At 40.4% G+C, this 20,567-nt stretch overlaps 1 protein-coding gene and 1 non-coding gene across 2 annotated transcripts; both read right to left on the bottom strand.

Annotated features, from left to right (window-relative positions):
- Window positions 1–3,056: 3,056 nt before the first annotated feature.
- TOMM20 (translocase of outer mitochondrial membrane 20) lies at window positions 3,057–16,923 on the bottom strand. Its single transcript, XM_040242717.1, has 5 exons — window positions 16,638–16,923; window positions 10,710–10,756; window positions 9,036–9,117; window positions 5,652–5,794; window positions 3,057–4,259 (listed from the first exon to the last, which is right to left on the bottom strand). Exons 1-5 carry the CDS (start codon window positions 16,756–16,758, stop codon window positions 4,215–4,217), a joined length of 438 nt encoding a protein of 145 aa, XP_040098651.1. The 5' UTR covers window positions 16,759–16,923; the 3' UTR covers window positions 3,057–4,214.
- On the bottom strand, window positions 16,062–16,196 carry LOC120865540. Its single transcript, XR_005721448.1, has one exon. It is a non-coding gene; the product is annotated as a small nucleolar RNA SNORA14 (small nucleolar RNA).
- Window positions 16,924–20,567: the final 3,644 nt, after the last annotated feature.

Raw genomic sequence — 20,567 nt, 5'->3', positions numbered from 1 at the left:
CCATTTTTTGTTACAAAAATAATAGACCAATAGTAGACCAATTTTCTCAAAAATCTCTTGCAGTAACATTAACACACACTCTGGTCTACAGGCTAATTCAACAAGGTGAGAAAGGCAGATAAATGATAAATTCCTGAACTTAACTGAGGAGTAAAAGGATTCAAATGTTTACTGACTGCCTATCACACACATGGAACCAGGTTTCACACACTATGTGAGACGTGAACCTAAGTTCTATCTATCTGATGACAGAACAGCACTGATCCTACCAGGGAAGCCCCCGTTTTAAATGCTCTTCAAGTAAACTGTGGAGACAATGGTGGAGAATCCGAGCGTACCTTCTCGCATGAGTACACCAAAATCACAACTGCTGATCTGTCAATTTAAAAGGCTGGAGTCTACAAAAAGATACTCTCCAGTCAAAGACATGATGAGCCCCATACCAGGCTCCCCAGACCCGGGGCCCAGCATTAGGAGGAACCCCCGCAGCATTTGGCTTTGAAGGCCAGTAGGGCTTGGTCGCAGGAACCCCCAAGACTGAGGGAAAAGGAGATTTCACTCCAGGAGGGTGCACACAGGGTCCAGCACAGGACAAAGAAGACTGAGTCAGACCTATCTGCTGCTCCTCAAGGGTCCCCTGGGCAGGTGGGGAGCAGCCGTGGCTCTCCGGGGTCATGTAAGCTGGTGGCAGACGCAGCTGGGACCTATGTTAACTCCAGTTGGCAGCAGGCATTTTTTCCATCTTTGGCTGTGAGACCTGGCCCCACCTGACAGCCTGCAGGCTCCTATGCTGGGACTCACAGGCCAAACAACCCAGAGGGCAGAATAGAGCCCCGTACCTTTAGACGTGTCCCTGCCCACTAGAGGGCCAAGACCAAGCTCCACCCACGAGTGGGCGTGGACCAGCGCCTCCCACCAGGAAGCCTGAAACAGACCTCTAGACCAGCCTTGCCCACCAAGGGGCAAACACCAGAAGCAAGGAAAATGGCAATCACAGATCACAGAACCTACCCAGGTCCTTGGCCCCTGGTGACAAGAGGGAAACGTACTGCTGGGACACAGAACATCTACAGAGGGCCGCTTCTTCAAGAAACGTTTAACTACGCTACTACACAGATATAAATACAAATAGAAACTTAAAAATGAGATGGCCACACAGTAGGTTCCAGATGAAGGAACAAGATAAAATCCCCAAAGAACTTCATGAAGTGGAGGTGGTCAGTGGCCAACCTACCAGAAAGCATTCAGAGTAATGTTTGTAATCCACGAACTTGGGAAATGGATGCACAGTGAGATTTCAAGTTTTCAGCAAAGAGAAAATATACAGAGCAACCAAATAAGAGTTGAAGACTCTAAGCACAAACTGTGGAACCAAACAGCAGATCTTTGTTCAAGGAAGCATGCCAATGTGCACTAACATTTTCATTTCCAAAGATGTAAGTGCAACTTTAACAAATGACAACATCCAAGCTATTCCACTTGACTTAAGTCTTGGGTTGAGCCCCATTTGGCCAGCATCCCCACCATTGCCTGGTTCCATCACTATGTGAGTGTTCAGCAATTATGTGTCTAGAAGCAAAAAAAGTTTTGGTACCAGCAGTAATTTTTAACACAATATACCTCTAGTGATATTGCTATAGTTTTCGAAAGTGGTATCTAATTTTTCATGGCAAACAGAAGGGGTAAAAGTGGTAAATGACTCAATTTCTTGGGCTTCATAATCACCATGGACAGTGACTGCAGCCATGAAATTAAAAGACACTTGGTCTGTGGAAGGAAAACTATGGCAAACCTAGACAGTGTACTAAAAAGCAGAGATATCACTTTGCCAACAAAGGCCTATTTTTCCCAGTAGTCATGTACAGATGTGAGAATTGGACCATAAAGAAGGCTGAGCACCAAAGAACTGATACTTTTGAATTGTGGTACTGGAGAAGACTCTTCAGAGTCCACTGGACGGCAGGGAGTTCAAACCAATCAATCCTAGAGGAAATCAGCCCTGAATATGCATTTGTAGGACCAATGCTGAATGAAGCTGAAGTTCTACTACTTTGGCCATCTGATGCGAAGAGCCGACTACTGGAAAAGACCCTGATGCTGGGAAAGACCGAAGGCAAAAGAAGGGGGAGGCAGAGGATGAGATGGTTAGATAGCATCACTGACTCAATGGACGTGAGTTTGCACAAACTCCGGGAGATAGTGAAAGACAGGGAAGTCTGGCATGCTGTAGTCCATGGAGTCACAAAGAGTTGGACACAACTTAGTGACTGAACAATTTTTAAAGCACCGAAACTGTCATTCAAGTAATATGTACTGGGCAAAATCAACTCTACTATAAGCACTTCACTGCCTCTTCAGTAAGCATTAAAGCAAAGCGATTATTTTCCATAAAGCCAAGTGACACCCAGCTTGGACTGCATTAGAGTTCACAAGGGCACACAGTAAGCATCCCCTCCTAAAATAAATCCTAGGCTGACCCCTCCTCCTCTCTTGGCCAGCTGCCTGCCCCTTGCTCTTTCCTCGCCTGCAATCCCCAACTGTCCCAGTCCGTCCCCATTTGGCAAACGCAGGAACGAAGACTGCTTCCTAGTTGCATGGCCAATCACGGACTGGGCACCAGTGCACTACTTTGGATTTGGGATCCTACTAGGAAAATGAACCGATCAACATGATTGTAGTGTTCGTCTCATCCCACCTCACCCCCTAAAGAGCCTGTAGGGTTGTCACTGGAAAAAAGCACACTGTTTAAGGGCTCAGGATCACAAACCTGAAAGGTTCCTGAGGAAGAGTCACCAGGAAGTGTGAGTGGCCTAGTCTGATGTTCTTATTGTACAGATGAGAATACTGGAGTCCAGAGATGTAACATGGCCTTGCCCAAGGCTAGGTGATTATCCAGAGGCGGAAACTAAAACCATCCTCCAAACTCTTCCCACTACATCACAACCACCACAAAACCCTATTAAGAAAATATGTACATAGAAAAGGTCTCTCCACAGACTTTCAGACAGAATAAAGGCAATCTGTACAATGAGAAATGCCACTCAACAGACACCACTAAGTACCAAGGATCTTTATTCTTAGGTCTGGTATTTAATCTGTGGCTGCAGATAGTATGTCACTATTTAGAGAATAAAAGGTCCCATTATCTTCATTCAAGTCTTCAGCCACAAAGTTACACCTTATTCTCATACAAGATAAGGGTTGGTAGGGTATTAAAGAGGTACACTGAGGATAAAAGCAAAAGGGAGCAAACACTTTTACAAGCATATCGTCCCAGTTACCGTGAAGGTTACGTTTCAGGTTAATTTACCAAAGTAGTGACAGAACCATGATTTCAGTGAAAATCAACACGTTATACCTTTAAAAAAACCAATTCAGAAATACTAAGTCAGGCAAGCATGCAAAATTTAGAGTATAAAAAAATGCAAGGGCTGGCTGCCCAAACAGGTATTTTCCTCAGAAAGAGGGATTTGAAAATGCTGCACAGAACCAAAGGAATTAGAAGCTGAATTAGCAGACCCATTTCCTCAGTCTATATATGAGGCAAGTGGGCAGACATTAACTGGTAAAGCTTACTCAGCCAGATTAAGAATGTATAGCATCTAATTCCTGGTGCTATCCGCAACTACATGTATCTAAAATACAAGGAGATAAATATCCAGAATACATCAAACCTATTGATTTAAAGAAAACATTTCAAGGGAGGGGGTGAAGTTGTTATTATAGCATAGCAGCACATTACACATATTTAAGAGATTAAATGGAAAGAAATAATCTCTTATTTTAATGCTCAGTTTTGATCAACACAAGTTTCTAGCCAACTTTCTGATGTAGAGCAAAACAAGTATATTCTTCAGTTTTCTTCTACCTTTTTTTGGGCCTTTCAAAACCGAGCACTGAGTATTTTTAATGTAATGGGATGTTATATGTACATTCTAATTACACATTTAGGAATAAACAAAATGCATATTTCAGTAATTCATAGTGTATTTATAAAATGAAAAGCTCTCTATCAAAATACACTTTTCACTGGGAAAAATAAATAAAACAGACAAATGGATCTACACAAAGTAAAAATTAACTTTGGTAGACTTCACTGTGGAGGACAGTCCATAACAAGCTTATCTGCCCTTACTCCCCCAGAGCTGATCACCTTCTGAGTTAAGATTTTAAAAATATGTTTTAATTGAGATCATTATGTTGACATTTGTTTCTCATTCCACATCATCTTCAGCCAAGCTCTGAGCACTTACAATTCTCTGAAAGAGAAAATATTTATAAATACTTATAAATTTTAAAAAGTATAAGCATTTAATCAGGATTCTAAGTTCAATATAAAATGCTTTTCTGATCTCTGATTCCAATCTCCGTGAAATTTATTCATATTGAAATGTCAATAGTTAACATCTCATACACCATTTTTATTTAAGAAAATAATCTGTCAGCCCCACCTCAAAATTCAAGTCAATAAAATAAAGGAAGCGTAACATTATATTGTGTTATGTTAGTCAATTTTTTAACTAAAATCAAAATGAATTTAAGATCTCTATTCACTCCCATATGAACTAAAAATAATGATTAGTGTTTTAGTGACCATTCTATCCTCCAAACATTTCCTTATTGGCCTGTAAATGGTCTGTCATTATACAAAGAAGGAATACAGTATTCTGAAATATTAGTATTTTGAAAATATTTCCACGTAACATGGCACAAGTGAACAAAGTAAAAAAGGCCATTCTTACTGAGGAATTCAAGCTTCATCCTGAAATCATCCATATTTCAAAAGACATCATCCTCAGGTCAATTTTCCAAAAGCACTATGCTATGCTGTCTTTCAAAAGGTGAGTAATGTTAGAGGATTTTGACAAGAGACTGGGAACCACATTCATTAGGATCAAAAAATAAAATAAGAAGGATCAAAATCCAGCTTCTTGCTCTTTCAATTCTTTGCTTTAGATCTTTGGAAACTTTTCTTGTCTTTTTCCAATCCAGATGAGTAAAAGCTTAGTTTAAAGAATTAACCAGTCATTTTTATTAATTTTCAATTATATCAACCATGAAAATTCATTTAATAGACATAATATTCTAAAAAGTAGATTCATTTGGGGCTCCTTGAGTATTTAAAATGAATGGGATGCATTTTAATCAACTTGTAAGTTATGCTTAACCTACTGTATCAATGAGGATGTATCGAACAGCTCCAAACTCAAAGCCCAACTCAGCATTAGCAGAGACACTGAGGCCTTCAGATAAGTAAGGTCTGAGGAAGCCACAGGCCTTCAAAGGTCTGATTTCTAGGCTGTGCCGTCTTGGCTCCTTTGTCCTCTGCCACTTAACCAAGAGGTCTCGCAAAAGAGGTGGCAGAAAGCTAGGTTTAGAAGATCTCTCAGCTGGGAGTGATCTCAATTTGGGGATATGAACACCAAGGCCTGAGATTTAGCGCTAGAGAGACTTCCTTCCGGTCACGCTCCTGGGCGTGATCGCTAGGTTCTCTGCCCCTTCGTCTGGGTGTGCTTCTATCAGTCAAGCACTGGTGTCTCTAGCACTATTCCCACTATACGGAGGAGTCTCATGTCACCATGCTCATGAGGCTCGTTTTTAAATGCCGAACTCTCAGACTCTACTCACTTACGTACAGTTCAGATCTTTACCTGACTAATTGTCGGGAGCTTAGTCAGAAGCATCTGGAACACTGGTGGTGGGAGAGTCTGCTGCAACACTTGCAGTAACTGCTGCGGCTGTCCACACACAGCAATCGCGTTTGTCAGATGGTCCACACCCTTCTCATATTCACCTGCAGGATTTACAGAAAGATACCAATATTTTCAAAGCCTTTGCCTTTGTCCAAATTTCAACCCTCCAGTCTTCACTATTTCTCCAAATGATAATGACCAAAAACATCACGCAGGTAAAAATCTAGAAAATATAGTACACTCGTATAACTAAGAAGCCACCAACAGGAGTAAGTCAGATTATATGTATGAAGGGACTCCAGTAACACTTTCAAAGGGGGGGAAATTAAGGTACAGAAATGTCTAAGTTTATTACTAGTTATATACTGAGTATTTCTCAAAGATTACTTAAGAAGTTGCTAACAATGAAACATTTTTTTTACGAGAAGAGAGAACTGGAAGATTGGAGGACTGAGGTGGACAAGCCCACTTTCACTTTAAACCCCTCACACTATGTGAATATCACCACACGCAAGTAGACACCTACAGGCCTTTAATCTCTTCTGAACCTAGTCATCACCAGCAGTTATCCTCTCTGCAGATCCAACAGCAAGCAATGCCTAAGAATCCTGTAGATCCAGGATACACATACACAATGACACAACCTCAAGAGTGGTCAACCTGTCATCTTGAGCTTCCTTCACATGGAATGTTGCTACAACTTTCATAAAACTTTTGCTGACTGAATGGCCAGATCTCAAGTGGTACCTTGAGAAACAGCTTAGAAAGCAGCATATAATCCACTTAGGACATAGCAGAGCAAGATCAAACCAAGTGTTACAAGATGGAAGTCACCATCCACTCCTCTGCTGGGCAGAATGCTCTCCCTTTCCTCAGTGCCTAGGCCTTCTCTCTCAGGAAATTCAAGGTGCAGCCTGAAGGAGACCTGAAAATGTTTCCCTGGTTTATCTCATGTTCTCCTACACTTGTTATACAGTTTCACTGATTCTCTTTTTCACTTAGTGTTGATTTTTCTAGGCTTGCTAAGCAATTTAATGTAGGGACTGGACCATTTGTAACTCTTCAGGGGAAAATGAAGAAATTCTGTCAAAAAATTATTTCTTAGGATTCTGGGTTGGTAAATATATCAAAGACTAGAAGGGTGGCACCTCCAGAGAAGGCATGAAAGTTCTCCACCCCCTAACCCTGTGCATCTCCTACAGCTGGTTACTCCTGAATAGTATTATTTATAATAAACCAATAAACACGAAAGTTTTCCAACCCTGAGTACAAATGGGACCAAATAAGGGACTGGTAAATGAGGAACTGCCTGCTACATAACATTTTTATTTAAACTACTCAAATTGAAGAAAGCTTCAATTCTACAAAGCAGCATTAAAAAGGGAACTATAAGGTGCAGGCCTCCCACACAGGCCTGGACCCCCAGCAGGGCCACAAGGCTCCACTGGCTTGGAAATTGCAACGCCACGATGGCCACTGAGTCCTCAGGCCACAGAGTTTACAGGCAACGGAGGGGCTCACAGTATTGTCTGCGAATATTAATTCTAATTATTATATGGAAATAAATAGAGCTGTTACCAGAGTGGTATGTGTAGAACACAGGGGGTCTTTGGCTGACACACCTCCTAAAACTTCTAAACACACTGGAAACTGTTTGCAAACAATCACAGCAATTTAGTGTAGAAATGAAACCATTTCCTCTCCACACTGCAGCCTTGATCCTACTCACTTATCCCGAGATACCGCTCAGTTATCACAGACGAAGACACCTGCAGGTGGGAGGCCGTGTCAAGCAATGAGACTCACTGCCTAAACTGCTCATGCTTCCTCATGGCTTACCTTTCCCTAATTCCAACCTCAGGCTGGTCTGGTGGATTCCACCAGAATAAAGGCGGCTTAGCAGCTGAGTTACATAACTCTTGGGGTGTGCTAGGCTGAAATGTGTAATATAAGGGAATAAAAAATAAAAAACGCTTCCCTATCCTTTCCTGACCCCTTCACTCCCCTCATGAGTTAACTGTTCTTGTCAATATATATCTAACAGCTCAAGTCAAAGAGAAACGGCCACAGTAAGTGATCTCTAAGATAATCAAGTAACTGGGAGAGCACTACAGTATCTGAGATAAATTTTTTTACATTATGTTTATTTTGGAGGCTAGAAGGGAAATTTGATTGTCATAAACTGACATCTTTATGAGTATGAACAAATACTGACATCTTTATGAACAAATACTGACATCATCTTTGCATAGGTTGAAATATTACAATCTCTTTCCTTAGAAATAGATACTATACATGCTTTACTTTTCTTTCAATATTAAAGTAATGAAATTATAGTCTCTCAAATGATCTTTATGAGGCCTTAAGTGCTTTACTTTGCCCAATGATTAAAAATCCACAAATGACCTGCATCATGTAGTTCAATAATGTCAAATCTATAAGAAAAACAACACTTGATACCATTTCTACTAACGACAGCAACTATTTCAAAGCTACTTTTGTGATAAAAGCTATTTTGACAATAAAAATATAAATACATTTAAGAAACTCAATTATTGAATGAATTATGGTTCTCAAATTTGAAAAATGATCATTTTAATTTCATAATAGTAATTTTTTAGAAAGAATTCTTAATTCTATTGATGGAATACACAAAGCACAAAGCCTAAATTCTAGATGAGATTTAGATCACTGTTTCTGAAAACCATATGCCATTAACTGTGTAACCTTGAACAGGTAAACTAACCTTCTCTGGGATGTATTCTATTAGTCATTCCTTCCTATAGGTACTGGGAAAGATCTGAAGATCAGGTGAAGGAGTTGAGGAAATTATATTCCCAGATATTTCTCTCAGTTACTGTTTACATATTACAATTGGCTATATTCTTTTAAACTACTTTAAAAGCAACCTCATTTGTAAAATTACTTATTTTCCTTACATTATTAAATTAAATGCCTCATATTATTAAATGCCTAATTTTTGAAATATTTAGAATATCCCTTAAAAATTGTTTTGTATTGGAGTATAGCTGACTAACAATGTTGTGATTATTCCAAGTGAACAGCAAAGGGACTCAGCCACACAAACACACGTATTCACTCCCCCCAAAACTCCCCTCCAATCCAGGCTGCCACATAACATGAGCGGAGTTCCATGTGTTATACAGTAGGTTGTCAGTTATCCATTTTTAACATAGCAGTGTGAACATGTCCAACCCAAACTCCCTAATTATCCCCCATCCCAGAAATTTTAAGAATACCTTTTTAAAACAAAGCCACACTGCACAAAAAAGCCCCTTATTACCTATCTAGTTTCCTAGTCTTTCAATGACTATTAATTACCTTGAGCTAGTAATTCTTCACCAAGCTGTATTTCTTCTAGAAAGAATTTCTGAACGGCTTCAGCATCTTTAAGGTCAGGTAACTGTTTAAAAATAGAATATTTAGTAACCGGCTGGTTTACTCCAGGGATATACACAATACAAAAAATTATTAAAAAAAATCAGCTCATTATGAAAGCTGATAAAAAGAAATTTACTCAACAACACTCAAGGATAGGAGTTTAATATCTACTTTAAAATAAATGCAAGAAAAAAAATCCTTTTTGATAAAACTAGTGTTTGAACAGTTCTTAGAAAGCTGTGAATCAAACCTCAAGTAAAAAGAGAGTACAGATATATCTTTACCACAAAATATGAACTTTAAAACTGACATTTTTTGATGGCCATTCTCATAGATTTTTATATAACTATATTGAGGAATATATAACTGTATAATCATGATCTATTTGTTGGGCATTTGAGCTGCTTCTGATTTTTTTTTTTTTTTTTTGCTATTTCAAACAAGCAGCCTTATTTAATTAACTTTGCCTTTCTGTGTTTTTGTTTTAGGCTTGTTATATATTACCAAATCAAATGATCATGCATTATCTTTGTAAAAAATGTAAACCAAGTCTTTAAAAAGTCCCTTTTTATTTAAAAACCTAGACTACTAATAGAAGTTCTTGAGTATTATCATATACACTCCTACTACAGGTGGGTACAGTTATCAGACAGCAGGCAATGCTATGTACACAGTGTACTGTAAATACAACTATTACATGGACCAGGAAACCAAAAAATTCAGTCTCTTTACGACAGTGGTCTGGAACCAAACCAGAAATATCTTTGAATTATACCTGTAACACATCCATTTTCTATATCCTTAGAAAGACAAGACTTCTGAAAACATAATGAATATATTACATATTTCAGAAAGGTAGCTTGGACATAACAGGGAAACAAAGGGACTGCCTCCCAGTTTCATCTTGCTATTATCATATCCAGTCAGTTAGGTGTGTTAATTACTCAAATGTAACATTAATGGATCTAATTTTTTCACTGCTTCAACTTGCTTTAAAAAGAACTACTACTGATCCAGTAGGTCGAAGTACTGGATATCCAGATGGTGGAACTAATTTCAATTAAAAAAAAAAAAAAAAAAAAAGCTATATGCCCAGTGATTAACATTTACCTATACATAATGCTCTTTATAAAACAGATAAATAAATCTAGTCATTAAAAATAATCTTGAACATAGGATCTATGAAAAGTAAAAAAATGAATAAGACTTAAGTCTACATTTACATATTACAAGGTAAAAATCTGACAGGCAGTGGGATTGTGGATCAGTGGGTGTGAATAATCTTATGTAACTTTCAAAATGAGTAACATGGTTCTTCTAAAGGAATTAGTAATAAATGTTTTGTTATTTTGGAGCAGCTAAGTGAAAAAGTTTGAACTTTTTGGTAAGTGTCTTCAGAGCCTATCATCTTACCACCCTCAAACACTGTTCGCACAGTAAGCTGTCGGCTAGAAGGCTGACAAAGGGGAAATAAGAAGGACTGAAAAATCTGCAGGGGAACAGAGTTAGTAACTGTTCTTAGAAATTCTACTTTAAAACATAAAATCAGTGTCTGATACCAATTAGCTTTCTCAAAATATACATTTGAAGTGGACTATAAAAAAAGATTATTACCTTGGAAAGCCCAGCTCTCTCCTTGGCAAGCTTTTGTTTTTTTCTTCCTGCAAGAAAGGGAATATTTTCATTTTATTATTAAAATGGGAATCAAAAGTCTGATTGCTGTGGTACTCATTCTATTTGCAAAACATGACCAACTCAGGCTTTTTTTCTTGTGATTTGTCAGAGACATAAAAATAGTTCAGGTCAGTGACCGGCAATGGGACATTCCTGGACAGAAGCTTTGTCCTTCCCTCTGGGGTACCAGGATCAGCAGTTTGCAACATGGAGATAATTAAGAGACTCAGCTGTTGGAAGCATCCTGAGTAGAGAAAGTCTCTCTCCCCCACCTCCACAGGACAGACACATGACCAAGAATCAAGCCTCTGTTGTTGTGATGGAATTTTATTACTGAAATATAACTGACTCTGTCTTTACTAAATTTTGAAAACTATCTGGCATTATTAAATAAGAAAACAATTTAAAAAACAGCATTTGAAAAAGCTTTCTTGAGAAAAGAAGCACAGTATTTATGCATTTGGCAAAAATAAGAGTGAAGAAAGGCAGCACTCAAATAATTACTGCCAGTTAAGGGAAAAAACGCTCGCCCTGCAGTCTGTAGGTTGCTTTTGTTTCTGACATGAAATAGTGATAGTACAAACTCAGGAGTAAGTGGCATTGTTTAAATCAACTAGTCAACCTTTAAAATCAAATCAGTAGTAGGACACTAACAATATTTTAAGCTGCTGTTTAATTGCATGGGCCTCCCTGGTAGTTCAGCTGGTAAAGAATCCGCCTGCAATGCAGAAGATCCTGGTTCAAATCCTGGGTTGGGAAGATCCCCTGGAGAAAGGAACAGGCTCCCCACTCCAGTGTTCCTGGGCGTCCCTGGTGGCTCACCTGGTGAAGAATCTGCCTGCAATGCGGGAAACCTGGCTTTGATCTCTGGGTTAAGAGTCAGACACAACTGAGTGACTTTCACTTTAATTGTATACTCCATGAGAAAGGGTGCTGGCACAAGGAAGCTTGGGTTTCCTTTATACCCCAGATCTTCCACTGACTAGCAGTGTGATCTTGGGCAAGTTACAGTTAACTTACTATGCCTCTCTTTCTCCTTATGTAAACCTGGTTTAAGAACAATATCTGCTTCACAGAGCTGATATGAGGATTAAATTAGTTACTGTATTTTTCAGTGCCTGGTTGGCACTATTGAGATATAAGCATTCAGGAGCTCAATAGCAACCAACTCCTCAGCTAAGGAGTTGTACTATGCTAGGTAGTTAAGTTAGTTTCATTAACCAGTTAAAATTACCAAAGGCACCATGTGGCTAAGAAAGGTAAAGCTCTAATACTTATGACTGGGTCAGCAAATAAATATCAACTCTCAAAAAAGATCAGACATGCTTTATTACTGAGAAACAAAATTCTATAAATCAAATTTTCAATGCATGAATAGAGAGGCTGTGACCTAAGCGCACACAAATGGTTAATTTACTCTGGTCAGGGAACCTTTTCTAACTTGCATTTACAAACTAGGTTTACCACCAGTATCTTTAGCCAATTCTAGCGCCCAGATTACATAAAGTGCTACAACTCTAAGGCCTTAGCATTTTCAAAAATATACATATAGGTTAAAGCTGATCTTACTATTAATTTGAAGACTGCCTATTTTTCCTAACTACCTTTCTTAGGGTTTCATCATTAGGCAACTGTGGAGAAACAGAATATATAACCTCAATTAAGGTTCCGCTCTCTTTTGGCAGAATGACACCAGACTATATTAACTAGTTATTAAAAGATCATGATACCAATGTGCTGGGAAGAGTACTAGGATTGGACATGGAGCACTTGATGTTAAGGATAAGCACTTGTTTTAGATTCAAGAGACACTATCCTACACTATCCTATCCTGCTTATTTATCCTCACAGCAACAGGAAGACAGGTACTAATATCATCACCATGTTATCACAGAGATAATTTACCAAGATCACAACTAATGGGTGGTGGAGTGGCAATCCAAACACTCAGGAAGCAGAATTTCACTCAGACATTACTCTACACTGCAGATAAGTGAAGATATGCCCATCAATATAAAAGGCATCTCAGAAATAAACACAGCAAGTTTGTGGAATAAACAGAGATAAAATTTGTTACGTCAAAATTTGCAGAAAATGACAAAAGTGATAATAGTAGAAAGAAGCCTGATTTCCAAACATACATACATATGTGGTTTTTTAACGGAGTGGAGAAGAATGTGTGATTGTTGCTGAATGTTTGGTAGTTACCAAATTTTAAGCTTGCTTAGCTGCTTTAAATTTACAGCAGTAAGATTAAAATTCTCACTTTACTTTTGTAAGACAACTAACTTGTTACATCAACTTATTTATCAAACAGTATCTCTGACAAATGGGCAGATAACAAACTGAAAAATCAAGGAGCTACTACATATTCAATCAGCAGACTGACACAGTATTTGCTAGAAATCAGTCCAAAGTGTCTCTGCGTAAACCGAACAAGTTAGACTAAAAAAAATACACATAAAATACAAAAAGTCCCGAATCTAAAGCAATCATTTTAATTACTTTATTTTAAAATGAATCATTTAAAAAAAAAAGAATCATTTCATACAGTGCTGTAAAATGAAAAACATCTGTAGTTGGTACTTTGTAGGTTAATTATCATTTATTAATGATTATTTAGATAAAAATTATGCTGTAGGAGTTTCTGGTAATCTCACATTAATGGAAGGTAAGAAAAAAATTGAATAAATTAGTCTTGATTTAACTTCAAACCTATTTTAAACAGCCTAATTCTCTTTTCCTAAAAACAAAACCAAAAAACCTTCAGAAACACTGATTTGAAAAACTCTGCCCTTTTATTACAGATGAGTCAATTCAGTGGCTCAGTCCAACTCTTTGAGACCCCATAAATGGCAGCACACCAGGCTTCCCTGTCTATCACCAACTCCCAGAGCTTGCTCAAACTCGTTGTCCATCCAGTTGGTGATGCCATCCAACCATCTTATCCTCTGTTCTCCCCTTCTCCTTTCTTCAGTATTTCCCAGCATCAGGGTCTTTTCCCACGAGTCAGTTCTTCGCACCAGGTGGCCAAAGTATTGGAGCTGGACCTTCAGCATCAGTCCTTCCAATGAAGGTAGGATGTATAAGCCCCACCACAGAGCCACTGAGCAGACAACCCACAAACTGGAGAACAATCATACCAAAGAAGCTCTTGTACTGTTGTGAAAGTTCTAGGGTCCACAACAGATTTCCCAATGTGGAGATCCTGCAAAGGAACTGAGAACCCCCAGGGAATTTAACTCTGGAGGCCAGTGGGATTTGATTATAGAACTTCCACACCACTGGGGAAACAGACTCTTGGAAGGCACAAACAAAGGTCCTTGTGCTCACCAGGACGCAGGAGAAACGAGCAGTGGCCCCCCAGGAGACTGAGCCAGACTTGCCCGTGTTGTCCAGGAGTCTCCCATGGAGGCGTGGCCAGGGTACTGAATACAAGGGTTCTGGCATAAGTCCTTTTGAAGGAGGTCTTCATTATCCCTACCACAGGCCAAACTACCTGGAGGGAACACAGCCCCACCCATCAACAGAAAACTGGGTTAAAGATTTACTGAACAAGACCCAGATTCCCCCCAGTTAGTCTCTCTCATCAGGAAGCTTCCACAAGCCTTTTATCCTTATCTAGAGGGCAGACAGAATGGAAACCACAATTACAGAAAACTAACCAAACTGATCTTGCAACAAACTGGATCACAGCCTTGTCCAACTCAATGAAACTATGAGCCATAGGGCCATGGTAAAGAGTTTTGACAAAATGTGGTCCACTGGAGAAGGATATGGCAAACCACTTCAGTATTCTTGCCTTGAGAACCCCATGAACAGTATTACAGATATAAATATTCTATTAGAAATTAAGCTAAGAAAATGAAAAATTAACTAAACTGAAATCAATTACACCCCACAAATACAAAACACCCTCAAGTTCTTAAAATCAGTCAACCATACAAAAGGACTTCAAAATTACTCTGAGCATGTTTTACTTGCTTAAGAAAATACAAAATAACAATTATATTGATAAACAACCTTTCAGTTTGGTTGCTCAGTCCTGTCTGACTCTTTGGGACCCATGAATCACAGCACACCAGGCTTCCCTGTCCATCACCAACTCCAGGAGTTCACTCAAACTCATGTCCATCAAGTCGGTGATGCCATCCTGCCATCTCATCCTCTGTCGTCCCCTTCTCCTCCTGCCCCCAATCCCTCCCAGCATCAGGATCTTTTCCAGTGAGTCAACTCTTCGCATGAGGTGGCCAAAGCGTTGAAGTTTCAGCTTTAGCATCAGTCCTTCCAATGAACACCCAGGACTTTAGCATTCATTAATTATCATGTGCAGGTACCGCACTAAATTCTACATTATAATGTTTTACAAAAAAAGAAGGAAACTAAAGCTTGAAATTTGTTGCCCAAGGTTATTCAGCTACTAATTCAAGCCTGACACTTAAGTCATTAGGCTACTACTGAAACTAGGAAGAAATTTATGGAAGAAAAAAAAAAAAAGTGAAAATAACAGATTTCTCAATTTGTTCAAAATCACAGCTTTTATTATTTCTTCAACCAAAAATTAGTTTTCTCAAGGTTTTCAACAATAGGACTGCAGTGATTCCAAAGGAAGGGTTAATCCATTCTTTACAGAGATCTACTTCCACACCACCACTGCCCAACTATTTCTTGGAAGCTACAGGAAAATGATAAAAATTCCAATCATTACATTTACAGCAGGAATTTATAGGATGTTCTCCATGTCAAGAATGGTGGTGAGCACATCAAACATTTTAATCTTCACAAAACCAACAAGAGGCAATACCTGATTTGCAAGCTAAGAAAGTAATTAAGACTCAGAAAACCCAAGATCATACTGCTCATCTGTGACTAACCTGGGTCAGGAAACTCAGTGTCTGAATCCAAAGCAGCATTATTTCCATTAGTTTACCTGACTATAAATAAAAAAAATCATCTCTATATCCCTTTCTTCCTGAGACACTAGAGCCAGAATCAGGTATCATATTGCAGATGGTCTGAGTGGCAGTTTCCAGTAAGGTAGTCCCAGCCACGTGTGACCCAAGGACACGTGAAACGCTAATCACTTTTTCGTATTTTTCTGGGCTTTAGTAATTTACCTATACATTCTAGTTTCAAGAACTATTCTGACTGAGCAACCTAGGTAAGATTACAAAATTATTTCTTAATGCAACAAATTTGCTCTTCTGTTGCTGCGAACGAGCATACCTCCGAAATTCAAACAACACGAAAGGTTTTGGCGACACGATTTCCTTCTTGTAAATCTCTCTTCAAAGATGTCGCAGGTATGAAATAAGACTGAGCCACAGAAAACGTGCAGCCTTTTGGACGCCCCTGCGATTTCTATAGCATTCACTCATATCTTGGAAGCCTTTACAGTGGAGCTACCAAGAGGGTTTAAGAATGCATGCAACCTTATCGTTTGAGAATGATACTAAGATGGATTTGCAGGTTCAGTCTAAGCACAAATTCGTAAAATACAAAAAAAAAAACCACAAAAAACCCGACTTTCGAGTTCGGAAGAGGTGAAAAAAGATAAACAGCAAAAAAGAGCCACAACCCCCTAAATTATAATACAAACGAATCTGCACTTACACAGTACATGTTTAGGGAAAACAAAATGGGAAAAATCGTTCCTCCAAAATGGAGGGACGCTTTCGTTGGCACACGAGCCGGGAGCAACCCTGGAAGCGGCGCCATCACCTTTCTGTGGCGTGTGCGCTCCAGGGCCCAGACCCTGCAGCACCACGCGGCCGCCCAGCGCGCGGCGGGTCGGCCGGCGGGAAGGAGGGGACGAGGGCGCCGCGGGGGGAGGGGGAGGGAGGCCCAGGGAACCGGAGACCCACTCACGTTCTCGCAGCCTGTTCTTGAAGTTGGGGTCACTCCGTCTCTTGCGGTCGAAGTAAATGCAGTAACCGATGAAAAGGGCCCCGCACACGCCGGCGGCGATGGCGCTGTTCCGGCCCACCATCTTCTCTCCACCGAGGAGCCGGGTCGGCTGCGGCGGGGCCCTCAAAGAAGCCGTTGACCGCGAAGACCCGGACCCGAGTGCGCGGCTGCGTCCCGACGCCCGCCGCCCGCCGCGAGGGACGCGGAAAGGCGGAACATGCGTCACTTCCGGCCCCCGTCGCCGAGGCCCCTGGGGATGTCCGCAGCAGTGCCTGAGGGGAGGCACCCGCGCCGCTTCTGCGCCTGCGCAGGTGCTTAAGCTCGCTACGGAGTCGAGATACTGCGCGAGGTCGCGCACGTCCTTAAGAGCCTTTGAGCTTGACGTAATGAGGGTGGCCCGTGGCCGTCGTGCGCACACTCCAAAGTGTGTGTAGCTGACTTCCTTGCTTGTGTCAAAGATGGAAGGTCACTGGTCACAAATGCTGCATCATTTTATGTTACACAGGCACCCTGTAACTCTTGTTTGAATTCAGTTTCATTTGGTTTCAAGCTCAGTCACAATCCGTTTTGCCGCAAGGACCATAATCTAGTGATTCGATTTCGAAAGATTGTTACGGTATAGTCTCAGGAGTGGAAGAAAATTAAATGGAGCGATTCCTGGAAAAGGATAACGGGTACGAGACACAATGGAAAAAAATAGTAAACATTGAGTTGTCAAGTTGTCATACCCACTGAAGACATTATGTGTGTAGTTTAAATTTGAAAAGACATAGACGGGATCCTCTGAAACCTTTGGAGTGATAGGAATGTTTATTATAGACTGTAGTGTCCTGACAGTTTATGCGAAAGAGATGGTTCATGATGGGGCTACCCAGCAAGACTTGAAAGACCAGGGTTGTGATTAGGCAGTTGGGACTTTGATCTGGGTGGTATCAGCCCTATTTCTGGGGGAAAGGAGGGGAAGGAGGCTGGAGAATAACTTTATGGAGTTCAACTTCATGACCTACATAAGTGAAGTGAAGTTGCTCAGTCGTGTCCAACTCTTTGCGACCCCATGGACTGTAGCCTACCAGGTTCCACCGTTCATGGGATTTTCCAGGCAAGAATACTGGAGTGGGTTGCCATTTCCTTCTCCAGGAGATCTTCCTGACCCAGGGATCGAACCCGGGTCTCCCACATTGTAGGCAGACGCTTTACCGTCTGAGCCACCAGGGAAGGTAGGTTATGATCCCCATAGGGAAGCCCAATGAAGGCTCTGGACACGGAAGCATGTGCCCTTCTGAGGTTGGCAGTACTCTTTACTTAGGAATCAACGTGCCATGCGCACGGAGGGTGAGGTGTTCTGTCTTCTGGGAGGTGTTCAGGGAGGGAACAACAGAAGCTTTGAATTTGGGACTCTCTCATACCTTTCCCTTGTTGTGTGCCTCTTCTCTTTCCCTTTGGCTGGTTTTGGTTAATTCTTTTTTTGGCTGCACAGCAAGGTTTGTGAAATCTTAGTTCCCTGACCAAAGGTTGAACCCAGGACTTAAGCAGTGGAAGTGCCGAGTCCTAACCACTGGACTACCAGGGCATTCCCTGGCTGCATTTTATTTATATCCCTTTGCTGTAATAAAACTGTGATCATAAGTAGAACATGTTCTTGAGTTCTGTGATTCCTTATGGTGAACCTGAGAGAGGGAGTAGGAGCCTCCAAATTACTAGCTGGTCGGTCAGAAGAGTGGCCTGGAGACACATCTCCCCCTGTATTTGTGACTGGTGTATTCTCATACAGCCATCTTGTCATACAGCAATACTGTCCTCATAACACAAAGTCTGGCTCAACTCTAGGATAGGTGGTGTCAAGTTGTTGCAGGGTACTTATGGAAACATTTAGCTGACATTCCTAACCTAGTCCAAGAGCTTGGGAAAGCCCTTTTGAGTGATCATGAACCTGTGCAAGTGTGCCTGCTAAGTCACTTCGGTCGTGTCTGACTCTCTGTGACCATATGAACCCTCCAGGCTCCTCTGTCTATGGGATTCTCCAGGCAAACAGAGTACTGGACTGAGCTGCCCTGCACTCTTCCAGAGCATCTTCCCAACCCAGGGATCGAACCTGAGTCTCTTATGCCTCCTGCATTGGCAGGCAGTTTCTTTACCACTTGTGCCACCTGGGAACCTGAGATCCTATAAGACTGGAAATTTGATCAAAGGTACATGTACATTGCCTGGACTGGGGTGAGATGCGAAGGTGCATATATATCACAGCAAAGCAAATGACTGATATCAGGGGGTTGCACACAACAGAAAAAAAGCTTTTCCTTATGTCATGCACACATACAGATTCTTCCTAGCCTTAACAGCGCAACTCTATCAGTTGACAGAGGTATGTCCTGAGCCACAGGTGGAACAGAAGACTTGTAAGGCCGCACAGATGACCTGAGGCCTAGAACTTGACCCAGGGCAATCTGAGACTATGTGTCCATTACCTTATGACACTAAGGAAAGAACAGGCTGTTCTTTCTGTTGTGCATCATAGGATGCCATGCAAGTAGGAGGTCATTGCTATGAGAAGATAAACCAAGCAACCTGTTGATACAAAGAACAGTTGGTGCAACTCCTGTGCCTCTGAATTTCTCAACCACTCTACAGTTATTCATTTTTTTTTTTCCCACTTGTAAACCATCGAGAATCCTCAAACAGAAGCAGACTGTAAATCCCTGGGGCATGTTGCTTGAAAGTGGTATCGTTATTGGGCTGTGGACTGACCTTAGTGAATCATCACCAGTGTTGTAAACAGAATGAAAAGTATCCGAGGGCAACATGGGTAGTAAGGACTGGTATTGTCACGTGAGACTTGTATGTCAGATAAATAGACGTATGACTGTCCTGATCACAGTGAGAAATTAAAGACTATCGCAGATCATAGTCAAAAAAAGTGGGAAACCACTGATCTAGTCCAAGCCCCTTATTTTCCCAGTCAAGATATTTAGATAAAGAGGTTGAGGTTTGTCCAACGTCATGCATATACAGCCAGAGAACTGGGTCAAGGATCAGATGTCCCTACACCCTAGTCTAGGGCTCCTTACATGAAAACCTAAAAACCCACACTCTATGTTAAGGACACTAAAATTATATAAATTTATATATATTAAAAAGCATATACAATAAAATATATACTTTAAAGAAAATACACACAGTGCAGTTAAAGAGGTAAGTGTATGTAGTCTACAGATAAGGCATCTTTATATAAATTTAACTGAAAATATATGCAGAAATGTTCAAGAGCTATCAAGGGATAAATATTAACTGAACCATACTTATGAAAAACAAATGAACTTCCCTAATGGTCCAGTGGCTAAGACTCTGCACTCCCAATGCAGGGGAACCAGGTTCAACCCCTGGTCAGGAAACTAGATCCCACAAGCCACAACTAAGACCTGGCACAATCAAATAAATAAATATTGAAAAACAAGGTTCAAAGTGCCATAGAAGATCCTAAGCATAAAATATCCAGTCTTTGGATACATGAAAATGGAGCTCTTTTTGCTTTCTACAGAGCTACATTTTTTAAAAAAATTTTTTTAACTTTTAAAAGGTGAGAATTTAGTTTATACTCTGTTTATATTAAGATATGTTAATGACTTATACCCTAAAGAATTTATCATAATACTGCCCAGTGCACTTGTGCAAACAATAAATAATTCAGAGTATTAACATTCACATGTGTAATTGAGTTTACAAATGTACAAAATTTTGGGTAACAAACACTTTAAACTCATTTTCCAAACATTCAAGAAGCCCATCCCTGCCCCTAGCTACATTTTAAAGACCTATTTAGGTTTTCCCTGTGCAATCCCTAAAGACAACATTTTCAAAATAATGAGTAATAACTCACTGTCCTGCAATTCCCTT

The sequence above is a fragment of the Oryx dammah genome, unplaced genomic scaffold (assembly GCF_014754425.2).
Source record: "Oryx dammah isolate SB20612 unplaced genomic scaffold, SCBI_Odam_1.1 HiC_scaffold_6, whole genome shotgun sequence".
Classification (NCBI taxonomy): Eukaryota; Metazoa; Chordata; class Mammalia; order Artiodactyla; family Bovidae; genus Oryx; species Oryx dammah.
Note: the sequence above shows the minus strand (reverse complement) of the source record. Positions and strands in the feature narration are given on the sequence as shown.